The following is a 13608-nucleotide window of genomic DNA, read 5'->3' on the forward strand; positions in this document are numbered from 1 at the left end:
TGGGCTGCAAGGAGATCAAACCAGTCGATCCTAAAGGAAAGCGGCCCCAAACATTCATTGGAAGGACTGATGCTGAAGCTCCAATACTTTGACCACCTGATGAGAAGAGCTGACTCACTGGAAAAGACCCTGATGCTGGGAAAGATAGAAGACAGGAGGAGAAGGGGGTGGCAGAGGATGAGATAGTTAGATAGCATCACAAACTCAATGGACATGAATTTGAGCAAACTCCAGGTGATAGTGAAAGACAGGGAAGTCTGGTGTGCTGCAGTCCATGGTGTTGCAAAGAGTTGAACATGACTTAGTGACTGAACACAGCAGCATTTAGATTATTTAAAATGCTTAATCCTTGACCAATGATTCAGTGAGCATCTTTTCTGGATGCTTTTCCTGAGCATGTGCAATTGTTTCTCTAGACTGTATACCTACAAGTGCAACTGTTAGGTCATAAGGTATTCACATTTAAAATTTTAAAAAATACTCCCAAATGTGCCCTCTAAAAAAATCTTTATCAATTTACACTGCAACTAACATGAATGAGATTATTGAATATTATGCCATGTTTTATTTCTGCATATTTGATGGATAAAAAATATTTCATTATTTCATTTTGCATTTCCCTAAACACTTGGTGAAATTAGCTGATGTTTGGAAGGAAGGTGCTAATTGACTTTTTAAAAAATATTTTCCCCTCCAAAAAATTTCCTTGCCAAAATCAAAATTTAACAATTTTTTTTCTTCGTTCATTCTTTTTTCAGCCAGCCAAGCCAGAGACTTGCTGTCAAAGATGCTAGTGATTGACCCAGCAAAAAGGATATCAGTGGATGACGCCTTACAACATCCATACATCAATGTCTGGTACGACCCTGCTGAAGTGGAGGCGGTAAGGTTTAGGCTTGTTTTATTTTCTTTCCACAAGCAAATCATAGTAACTGGGTGCTCCACAGTGTGCAATGAAAGAGAGTTAGAATCCAAAAGAATTCTCATAAAATTCCCAAGTCACAAAGCTACTATCTTCCCTTCTAAAAGTTATTTTCTTCAACCTATGTTTTGAGTTGCATTTCTTTTTCAGGATTTCCTATGTGAGACGGTGATTCAGTCCAACACCTTGGCTATTCATGACACGCTTCCACTAGTTTTTGTTAAATTATTAACACCACTAGTATCTCTTCCTTATGTTTAATGATCAGTCTCTCTTGATGCAAACTAAGTAACAAAAAATGTAATACAGGATAAGTCTCTTTGCCTCTGTTCCGATCAGGTGCCTGGTTTTAATAAACTGTGGTACTAAGAACATTTATTCTTTTTAATTAACTTATTTATTTTAATTGAAGGATAATTACTTTACAATACCATGATGGTTTTTGCTATACATCCACTTGAATCAGTCACAGGTATACATGTGTCCCCCCATCTTGAACCCCCCCTGCTCCCTACATCTCTCCCCACCCTATCCCTCTAGGTTGTCCCAGAGCACTGGCTTCATGCATCGAACTTGTACTCGTCATCTGTTTTACATATGGTAATGTACAGTCATCCCACCCTTCCCTTCTCCCACTGAGTCGAAAAGTCTGTTCTTAAAATCTGTGTCTCCTTTGCTGCCTTGTATGGATCATCATTACTGTCTTTCTAAATTCCATATGTATGTGTTAATATACAGTATTTGTCTTTCTCCTTCTGACTTACTTCACTCTATATAATAGACTCCAGTTTCATCCACCTTATTAAAACTGATTCTAATAGATTCCTTTTTATAACTGAGTAATACTCCATTGTGTATATGTACCACAACTTCCTTATCCATTCATCTGCCGATGGACATCTATGTTGCTTCCATGTCCTAGCTATTGTAAATAGTGTTGCAATGAACAATGGGGTACATGTGTCTCTTTCAGTTCTGGTTTCCTCAGGGTATATGCCCAACAGTGGGATTGCTGGATCATATGGCAGTTCTGTTCCCAGTTTTTTAGGAATCTCCTCACTGTTCTCTCAAGTGGCTGTACCAGATTGCATTCCCACCAACAGTGTAAGAGGGTTCCCTTTTCTCCATACCCTCTCCAGCATTTACTGTTTGTAGCCTTTTCCATGATGGCCGTTCTGACTGGCATGAGATGATACTTCATTGTGGTTTTGATTTGTATTTCTCTAATAATGAGTGATATTGAGCATCTTTTTCATCTGTTTATTAGCCATCTGCATATCTCTTTTGGATATGTCTGTTTAAGTCTTTTGCCCACTTTTTGACTGGGTTGTTCGATTTTCTGGTATTGAGCTGCACAAGCTCCTTCTTTGTTTTGGAGATTAATTCTTTGTCAGTTGTTTCATTTGCTGTTGTTTTCTCCCATTCTGAAGGCTGTCTTTTCACTTTGCCTATAGTTTCATTCATTGTGCAAAAGCAGAACATTTAGATTGTAAAGCTTTTACTAGGCCATTGGTGACTTCGTGAAGCTTTGCATAAATTAGATAAGAAAAATTGGGTATTTCAGTAAGGCCACTGTCTCAGGTTGGTTCTAAGTTGACTGCCATAGGAAGGTATATCTCCATATTTTCCATCGAGACATAGTATAAGAATCTTCTCAGAAGCATAACTCTTTAATTTTTTGCCTATCTCCTTTTCTCTGAGTAGATCCAGGGCTGCTCAGGAAAAAGGGCTATTGTTTTGCGCATGTGTGTTCAATAGGCCTCCCAATAGGAATGTCCTTCTGTCCCTCATTTAAACTTTACATCAACAGTGTTACCTTCTCCCATCAAAATCTCACATTCTTTGAAAACCTGTGCTAAATGATCTCATTTTCCTTTAGTACCTTTCATAATACCTTCAAATTACTTTGTTTGAATTGGTCATTAATTTTCTATTTGAAATACTCTATTTGTTCTCTTGTGAACTTCACTATACACCAAGATATTCTGGCCCAGCCAAAGCTTGCTTTTTTTGGCTTTTTTGTTCTGTTTCACTGTGTCAGAGATGCTAGGTTCAAGCTGGCATTAATTCTCATCCCTTCTTTACTGGGCAATTGAGAGCTAAAGGACGGTAATAAAGATCAGGTAGAATCAAACTTTATGGACATAATATTAAAAAAAGCAACTTTTCATAGTTACCCAGTTCTTAAGCATTACAAAATGTCTGAGAAAATAATTCAGTGATAAATGACTTTCCTGTGTGGAAACTGAGGTATAACATTCTAACATTTTCTTAAGACCTTCTTTCTTAAGCAGCTTTACAATGACAATGAAATTTTAATTTGCTTCAAATTAATTGTAGTCACTTGACTTGATTTTTACAAAATTTTGTTGTTCAGTCAATCAGCTGTGTCTGACTCTTTGCGACCCTATGGACTGCAGCACACCAGGGTTCCCTGTCCTTCACCTTTTCCCAGAGCTTGCTCAAACTCATGTCCATTGAATCAGTGATGCCATCCAATCATCTCATCCTCTGTTGTCCCCTTCTCCTGCTGCCTGTATTTCTATTTTATATGTTTTCTAAAGGATGCATGAGCTTCCCTGGTAGTTCAGCTGGTAAAGAATCCACCTGCAATGCAGAAGACCCTGGTTTGATTCCTGGGTTGGGAAGGTCCCCTGGAGGAGGGCAAGGTAACCCACTCCAGTATTCTTGCCTGGAGAATCCCTATGAACAGAGGAGTCTGGCAGGCTACAGTCCATGGGGTTGCAAAGAGTTGGACATGACTGAACAGCTAAGCACAGCACAGCGCAAAGGATACACAGCTATACAGTTTGATGAGTAAAACCAATACTATAGACTCAACACTTGGAAGCAAATCTTTTCTCCTGAACTCATAATGTAAGAATCATTGCAGTTGCCTTAAGAGTTTTTAAGAAGTGTTCACAGAATGTAGCAAATGAACCCTTGATACTACCTATTTATTTCCAATTTATTCTTATGTGAATTTGCAGTTGATTTTTTTCTAGACTTTCAACTCAGTTTAGTTCAGTTCAGTTCAGTTGCATAGTCATCTCTGACTCTTTGCAACCCCATGGACTGCAGCACACCAGGCTTCCCTGTCTATAACCTACTCCCGGAGTTTGCTCAAACTCATGTCCATCAAGTCAGTGATGGCATCCAACCATCTTGTCCTCTGTCATCCCCTTCACCTCCTGATTTCAACCTTCCCCAGTATCAGGATCTTTTCTAAGGAGTCAGTTCTTTGCATCAGGTGGCCAAAGTATTGGAGCTTCAGCTTTAGATCAGTCCTTCCAATGCATATTCAGGACTGATTTTCTTTGGGATTGACTAGTTTGTTCTCCTTGCAGTCCAAGGGACTCTCAAGAGTCTTTTCCAACACCACAGTTCAGAAGCATCAGTTCTTCAGTGCTCAGCTTTCTTTATGGTCCAACTCTCACATTCATACATGATTACTGGAGAAACCATAGCTTTGACTAGACAGACCTTTGTTGGCAAAGTAATGTCTATGCTTTTTAATATGCTGTCTAGGTTGGTAATAGCTTTTCTTCCAAGGAGCAAGCGTCTTTTAATTTCATGGTTGCAGTCACCATCTGCAGTGATTGTGGAACCCAAGAAAATAAAGTCTGTCACTGTTTCCGTTGTTTCCCCATCTATTTGCCATGAAGTGATGGGACCAGATGCTATGATCATTGTTTTTTGATTGTTGAGTTTTTTTTTTTTCTTTCTTTTTTTTTTTCTTTTATATATTTTTTTTATTTTTTTTATTAGTTGGAGGCTAATTACTTCACAACATTTCAGTGGGTTTTGTCATATTTCACTCTCCTCTCTCACCTTCATTAAGAGCTCTTTAGTTCCTATTTGCTTTCTGCCATTAAGGTGGTGTCATCTGCATAGCTGAGGTTATTGATATTCCTCCCGGCAATCTTGATTTCAACTTATGCTTCATCCAGCCTGGCATTTCTCATGATGTACTCTGCATATAAGTTAAATAAGCAGAGGGTTAATATACAGCCTTGACAGTCCTTTCCCAGTTTTGAACCAGTCCACATTTCCATGTCTAGTTCTAACTGTTGCTTCTTGACCTGCATACAGGTTTTGCAGTAGGCAGGTATGGGGTCTGGTATTCCTATCTCCTTAAGAATTTTCCACAGTTTGTTGTAACCCACACAGTTAAAGGCTTTAGCATAGTCAATAAAACAGAAGTAGATGTTTTTATGGAATTCTCTTGCTTTTTCTATGATCCAACGGTTATTGGCAATTTTATCTCTGGTTCTTCTGCCTTTTCTAAATGAAATCCCTAAAATTAAATATTCTTAGTTTAATTCTAATGCTCTTAAAACTGAAAAAACTAGTGTTCTTACAACTAAAAACTAGAATCTCTTCCAATCTCTCATTCTTGGGAAATACTTCAAATATATTCCTGGGGTAGAATGAAATAATGAAATAAGTAAGAGAAAGTATGATGTAGACATATGTGAAAATTAAGCATGAGTTTTTTTCTCTGATGATTTTTGAGGTTATGCTGATGAAATTTTAGATAAACATAAATTATTTGAAATTACTGCTCAGTTATTTTGATAGCTGGAATCATGTTGCATATATTTCCTTACATGTAATGTAATGTGTATAATATGTTTTTAATGCATTGTGGCCTAGAGTTTAATTGGAGTCATAAAGTCTGTATTTGTAATTCACTGGTAATTATGTTGCCTATAAAAGAGACAGTTGCTTAGAATCTATAATATCATATTAATGAATAGTTTCAATGGGTTCTTAAATTAATTTTAACTTCTTATGAAAAATTCCTCTCAAGTATAGAAAGATCAAATTTAGGGTACTTATAAGGCTAGAATCTTTTTCTCAGTCATTTCAATATTGCCAAAGTAAGCTTCTTTGGAGGAAAAGAAGGGCGAATGGAGGGAAATAAAGGACAAAGTGCAAAAGAATATGATGTCTTTAGGAAAAATAGAGGGTAGAGAAATGCTATGTGTATTAATCAGTTAATCATACTACAAGCTATCTTATCACATTTCCAGAAGTGCCAAACTACCAAACTGAAAAGAGAAGAGCATATGAATGCTGTCATAACGCTAAGAGAGAAAATTATTCATGTAACAATGAAGTTGAAAGTGGAAAAAGTTGAATGTCAAGGTTAATATTCATCTCTTTGTGTAACAGAACATCAAATTTGAAGTTAGAACTGTTCAGATTATTAGCAAGTTCTTATTCAAGCAATGTTCAGAGCAACAGAAATATGTTCCTCAAACACAAAGGCCACATTTACTGTCAATACTTTTTCATGAAATGACTGGGAGGTATTCTCACTGTTTCAGTATTCATTAAGAAGAGTTTGATATCAGACATAAATGCCATTTATTGAGTTGTTTGCATCATCACAGATGTGGAAAGATGCATTAGGTTTGAATTCCTGTTCTGTCACTTACAAGCTGGCCTAGTTCAAGTTTCTTGTCTCAGCTCTGTTTTCTTAACTAGAAATGGAGAATAATCATACATATTATAGAGTGTTCTTCAGGAATTTAGAGTTAATGTAGATAAAGTACTTTGTACAGTGCTTGGTAGCCAGTAAATATCACACAAATTCTTATTCTCATAATCATGACTATTACTATTATGATTTTTACTTGCATGCCTTTGCTGTGTGTGCGTGTGTGTGTGTGTGTGTGTGTGTGTGTGTGTGTGTGTGTTAGTCAGTCGTGTCTGACTCTGCAGCCCCATAGACTGTAGCCTGTCAAACTCCTCTGTCCATGGGATTCTCCAGGCAAGAATACTGGAGTGAGTTCCCATTTCCTTCTCCAGGGGATCTTCCCGACTCAGGGATTGAACCCAGGTCTCCTGCATTGCAGGCAGATTCTTTACTGACTGAGCCATCAGAGAAGCCTGATCAAGCCTTTGCTACCTTTTGATGTTCAGAAAAATAGATATATTTGTTGAAAAAGAGGAGCTGGTCAAGAAACTATAGAAATACTCTACATTTTAAAAAAAATCACTAAAATCCATCTAGTTCCTGTAAGATTTTAAATAGTTGGCTTTTATTTACTTTTTTATTTACTTTGCTGATGTAGACCCTCCACGTATAAGAAAATCCAGTGCCATTAAATTAAGCCAACATAAAGACAAATTATGGGGCTTCCCAGGTGACTCGGTGATAAAGAATTCACCTGCCATTGCTGGAGACGCTGGTGGAAAATTCCATGGACAGAGGAGCCTGGTGGGCTAGAGTCCGTGGGGTCACAAAGAGTCAGACACAACTGAGAATGCAAGCATGCATGCAAAGATAAATTATATTGTTCACAAATCTTCATTATAACTATTGATATCTTTAAGAAACTAGTGCATAGTCAGGACAATTTTAGGGAATCAGCTTGACATTTTCTCTGTGCTCTGTTGGAGGGAAATACAGAGACAGTAGGGATCAGCTGCCTTGTTTGTTATCATATTCTTGAGTTTAGAGACTCTGCTAGGATACAGGGTGACTCTCACCTTGCAACCCCTGAGAATAGGCATATGGATACACTTTAGGAGGATTTTTGTGAACTGCAAGCTAAGGAGGAGTCAATTAACTCTGTCTCAGGGCATATAAAAAAGGAACTTAAGAAGAGTATGAAATGTGACCTTTTTTTAAAACATAGTTTTAGCTTTTTCAGAAACTTCTGAGCACCCTATGAAAGCTCATGATTATAGGAAACTTACTAAGGGCATCTGTAATTCTTCTGTGTTGGAGATAGGGGGAGGAAGATGGAGGGGAGGAAGAAGGGAGGAAGAAATGCTTGGCCACCAAACCAAAGACATCCAAACTCAAAGGCATCATCATGGGACTTCCCTGGTGGTCCAGTGGCTAAGACTCCATGTTCACAATGCAGGGGGCCCAGGTTAGATCACTGGTCGGGGATCTAGATCCCACATGCTGCAACTAAGAGTTCATATGCCACAACAAAGATCCCAGAATAGCCAAGTAAATAAATACTCAAAGTAATCATCATGAGGATCTCAATTAGGAACTTACCATGTTAGAGAAGGACATTCATTTCTCAATTCATGATAAAAAGGAAGGCTTCTGACCTGACACTAGAACTATTGTCTCAGGAGGCACTGCTCCTGGGGGCCAGGCTCATGGCCAGCAGTGATCAGGTCCACTGTTGGAAGGCTCTGTCGCTGAGAAGCCCAGATACAGTCCTAAATGGTCAAAACATCACTCTGGGAAACTGGACAGAGGGACAGGTTGAACCAGTCAGGCAACTGGTATCTGAGAATTCTGCCCTCCAGTTGGCAAGCCACAGATACTTGAAAGTATAGAGGAGGTGTGGCAGGCAACCCAAACCTTCTGCCTGGTGACTGAGTCAAAGTGACAGGAGAGAATGCTAGAAGAGAGGCTTGAAACATGGGCCTCAGCTGCAGATGGGCTAGAGAGAGAGGTTGGGAATATAAGTATACGTGCCATCCATGTAGAGATCAAGGGAAGAGGTGTGGCTTATCCAATCCGGTTTCAATGGAGTGTGATTAGGGAAGCAAAGCCAATGCTGAACGTATTTGTTATTTCTTAGCCAATTCAAGATTAATTTGGGAATTGGGACAAGGCTATGTGGGAATTTAATCTACCTATATAGACCCTAAATTAAACAACCTGGCTGTCAGCTCCCCAGTGAGAGACTAACCTGGGAAACAAGAATACACTTACATGTATTAGTGCTGAAGTTCAATTAAAATAAGCATGGAGAAAATGTAAGCCCAGAATAGTCAGTAATGTTACAAATTTACTGCTTATTTATAACATAAGGTAATTAATAGAGCCTTAAATGTTTTATTAATATTTACCATTACATTGCTCTAGGGATTATGTTATTTTTGTGAATAGTGAAAGTATAGGAACAAGCTAACCTGACTATTATAAACTGTTTACTGCAAGACCATCATAGATTTCATGTTCTTTGAGCAGTGTTACTCTCTGACATTATTTTATTTATCTTGTCTGCCTTTGTATCTTATTGGTCATTACCATAGTGAGCACATGGAAGAGATGACCAACCATACAGGAAATATGCACTATTGTTAATCTTTTTATGACATGGATATGTAAATTTTAATGTTGCGTATGTCTAGAAATTTATTCAAGGTAACTCTTAAATGAGAGCTTAAAGATCATTGTAGAATGTTTTCCTGCTACAGTTCATCCAATGTCAGCATCCAGAATATCAACTCTACAATTATGAACAGCGACAGGCACACAGATTAGAAACCATGAGGAGGAGAGTAGAATAGGGCTAGGTGTGGAATCAGAAAGCATCGAAAAGAGAATCAGAAGCCTGTGTTAAGGTAGCACAGATTCCAGAGCTTGGTCTGAGCAATCCAGAGTGAGGGCTGACTCAGATGTGAACAAATCACATAGGGCAGGGTGGGCACATCTGACCAGTTCAGGAGAAACATGTACTCTAAGGTCAGAGGTCTGAGCAGATACCACCCTACAGGGCATATGTATACAGAGGCAAAGCTAAGAACATTTTTCTGATCACAAGGCAAAAGTCAAGAGCAGATATGCTTTTCTCTCTCTCTCTCTCTCCTTTTAAATTTTAACCATATTTAACTGTACACTCAGTGGCACCAAGAATGTGCACATCGTTGTGCAATTCTCACCATCATCTGTCTCCCGAATTTTTCAACTTCCTACACTGAAACTCTGTCTCCATTAAACATTAACTCCTTAACTCCCTTGCCCTCCCCACTCCAACTCCACCTTCTGGTCCCTGACATCCACCAATGTACTTTTTGACTCTCTAAATTTGACTATCCTGTTATTGTTCAGTCATTTAGTCATGTCCGACTTTTTGCGATCCCATGGACGGCAGCACTCCAGGCTTCTATGTCCTTCACCATGTCCCAGAGTTTACTCAAACTCATGTCATGATGGAAGGCATCACTGACTCGATGGACGTGAGTTTGAGCAAGCTCCAGGAGTTGGTGATGGACAGGGAAGCTTGGCACACTGCAGTCCATGAGGTTGCAATGAGTCAGACATGACTGAGCAACTGAACTGAATTGAGCTGAACATGTCCATTGAGTTGATGATGCCATCCAACCATCTCATCCTCTATCATCCCTTTCTCCTCCCACCTTCAATCTTTCCCAACATCAGGGTCTTTTCAAATGAGTCAGCTCTTCACATCAGGTGGCCAAATTATTGGAGCTTCAGCTTCAGTATCAGTCCTTCCAATGAATGTTCAGAGTTGATTGCCTTTAGGATTGACTGGCTTGATCTCCTTGCAGTCCAAGGGACACTCAAGAGTTTTTTCCAGCACTATACAATTTGAAGGCATCAATTCTTCAACACTCAGCCTTCCTTATTATGGTCCAACTCTCACATCCATACAAGACCACTGGAAAAACCATAGCTTTGATATACAAATATACACCTTTGTCAGCAAAGTAACCTCTCTGTTTTTTAATATGCTGTCTGGGTTTGTCATAGCTTTTCTTCCAAGGAGCAAGCATCTTTTAATTTCATGGCTGCAATCACTGTACACAGTGATTTTGGAGCCCAAGAAAATAAAGTCTGTTACTGTTTCCATTGTTTCCCCATCTATTTGCCATGAAGTGATGGGACTGGATGCCATGATTTTCTTGAATGTTGAGTTTTAAGCCAGCTTTTTCACTCTCTCTTTCACTTTCATCAAGAGGCTCTTCAGTTCCTTTTCATTTTCTGCCATTAGGGTGGTGTCATCTGCATATCTGAAGTTATTGATATTTCTCCCTGCAATCTTGATTCCAGCTTGTGCTTCATCCAGTCGGGCGTTTCACATTATGTACTCTACATATAAGTTAAATAAGCAAGGTGACAATATGCAACATTGACGTACTCCTTTCCCAATTTGGAACCAGTCCATGGTTCCATGTCTGGTTCTAACTGTTGCTTCTTGACCTGCATACAGTTTTCTCAGGAGGCAGGTAAGAGGGTCTGGTATTACCATCTCTTAAAGAATTTTGCAGTTTGTTGTGATCCATACAGTGAAAGGCTTTAGCATAGTCAATGAAGCAGAAGTACATGTTTTTCTGGAACTCTCTTGCTTTTCCTATGATCCAACATTTGTTGTCAATTTGATCTCTGGTTCCTCTGCCTTTTCTAAATCTAGCTTGTAAATCTGGAAGTTCTCAGCTCACTAGGGGTTAACTTGAAAGATTTTGAGCATTACCTTGCTACCATGTGAAATGATTGCAGTTGTCCAGTAGTTTGAACATTCTTTGACATTGCCTTTCTCTGGGATTGGAATTAAAACTGACTTTTTCCAGACTTGTGGCCAGTGTTGAGTTTTCCAGATTTGCTGGCATATTGAGTGCAGCACTTTCACAGCATCATCTTTCAGGATTTGAAATAGCTCAACTGGAATTCCATCATCTCCACCAGCTTTGTTCATAATGATGCTTCCCAAGGCTCACTTGACTTCACACTCTAGGATGTCTGGCTCTAGGTGAGTGATCACACCATTGTGGTTATCTGGGCCATTAAGATCTTTTTTGTATAGTTCTACTGTGTATTCTTGACACCTCTTCTTAATATCTTCTGCTTCTGTTAGGTCCGTATCATTTCTGTCATTTATTTTGCCCATCTTTGCATGAAATACTCCCTTGGTATCTCTAATTTTCTTGAAGAGATCTCTGGTCTTTCCCATTCTATTGTTTTTCTCTATTTCTTTGCATTGATCACTTAGGAAGGCTTTCTTATCTCTCCTTGCTGTTCTCTGGAACTTTGCATTCAGATGGGAATCCTTTTCCTTTTCTCCTCTGCCTTCTACTTCTTTTCTTTTCTCAGCTACTTGAAAGATCTCATCAGATGCTTTTTTGCATTTCTTTGATTAGGCACACTTAATCTACTGAGAAGACTCTGGCAGTTGGAAGAGGATCTCACTGGGTAAAAGTGAAGTAAACATTACCCCTAGATACTCCTAATAATTATTTCATTTCCCTAATTATCTTGTGATTTCTTACCAGGAAATCACGAATACTATGCCAACCTGAGTGTCTTGGCAAGAGAGCATTTCTCATTGGACTTTCAATGGAATATGTGTACTTTCTTGTGTATGTTGGTATCACTTTTTCAGCTGTTTGGTGTATGGCTGATGAGGAGCCTACAGCTTGTGGAGCCAATGCTGGACAGCCCATGCATGGGGACATGAGGGACTCAGCCGTCTGCTTTCCTTTAGGTTGTTTTCATTCTACTTTTTTGTTGCCAAGTAGGTAAAACACACCAAAAAAGACCACTCTATCATTTTTTCTTCTCATTCACTTCTTGGTTGGTTCTTTGTTCTTTGTCGTTCCTTCTCTTATTGGCCCTTTTTCTTTATCCAGCTTCTACAGAGTTATTCACATTTGTTTTGATTATTTCTTAACAATTTTGTATTTATTCACTCTGCAAATATTTTTTAAACCCAAACTGTGTGTCCCACACTGACCTAGCTTCTGGTGATTCAGCAGTGAATTAAAAACAAAACAAAACAAAAATAGTGCCTGCTTTTACTGATCTAATTCTCTTGAATGTATCTTGAATATTCAATTAATAGCTAAGGAAGATTTTTATTGATTGGGAATTTTATAACTTATCATCTCTGGACCTAAATGACTCCAAATGTGGGTTATCTACCTTACTTGACTATTTAACTTATTTAATATGTAAGATTCTAAATGTAAGAAGAATCTGTAGTAATTGTCCCTCAACATTAACCAGGTATAACTAGATAGCAATGACCATCTTCCAATCTTGGCCAGATGTGCATCAGTTACTTTGAAACCTGTTTAACAAATTATGATAGTCTATCTCTAGCTATGATATTGAAAAAACTATTTGAATACAAATCAGTGTCCTATGTATGTTTTAGTAACTGTAACACATAGATTATTAATGAATAATCAAAGAATCTTAAAGTTGGCATACTAAGTAAAGACTTCATGTGTAGTTTAAAGGTTCATCTATAAATATATTGACTATCTGGGGCCTTCCAAATAATTCAAGTTATTGAGGATGATGGTGGGAAATTATTCTCCTTTTCTACTTCTAATTCTCCTGAATATATAGTAAAAGCTAATATTATTTGATTACAAATATGTATTAACTTGTTCTATTACTTACTTCATGAATGAGTTGTTGTTCATATTATCTTTATCTTCACTAACTATGGTTTAACCAGCTATCTTCTACCAAATTCTCTTGAGTCCATAAGAAGTTCCTAAAACAATGTGGTAAAGAATAGGCTTATAAATATTTTCAATTATAAATGCATTAAATGCATTCTGCTAGACTCAGAATGAATGTAAATTTAGGAATGAGAAAAATATGAGCCACTGTGAATATGAACTCGATGCCCCTCATGTTCAAAGAGTCCCTCAGCAGTTTACATTTTGGTGATAAACCACTGGATAAGAGGTGAATGTGCTTGCTTCAAATATTTTACAATCTCTTTATTAATTCAATGAGTTTAACACCATTAAACATGAAGTATCTAGAAGAGATGATATAAAAGAGTTATAAATGAAAACAGCTCTCTATATAGGCTGTGTCTCTCCTATTGAGGGGAAAGGAGATTAAAGTCTTTGTAACTGACATTTCTCTTTGGTGAGTAATATCAAAAGGTTAGGCCATCTCCTCAAGACAGCTTCTGAATAAGTAATCAATCTAAAATTCA

The 13608-nt window shown here is 38.1% G+C and overlaps 1 protein-coding gene across 8 annotated transcripts in view; it reads left to right on the plus strand.

Annotated features, from left to right (window-relative positions):
• Window positions 1-13608, plus strand: part of MAPK10 (mitogen-activated protein kinase 10) — a 357383-nt gene that overhangs the window by 297666 nt on the left and 46109 nt on the right. For all 8 annotated transcript variants that reach the window (XM_061145181.1, XM_061145184.1, XM_061145183.1 and 5 more), the window contains one exon: window positions 759-883. In XM_061145181.1, the coding sequence (XP_061001164.1) occupies window positions 759-883 (125 nt within the window). The remainder of the gene's footprint in view (window positions 1-758; window positions 884-13608) is intronic.

The sequence above is a fragment of the Dama dama genome, chromosome 6 (genome assembly GCF_033118175.1).
Source record: "Dama dama isolate Ldn47 chromosome 6, ASM3311817v1, whole genome shotgun sequence".
Classification (NCBI taxonomy): Eukaryota; Metazoa; Chordata; class Mammalia; order Artiodactyla; family Cervidae; genus Dama; species Dama dama.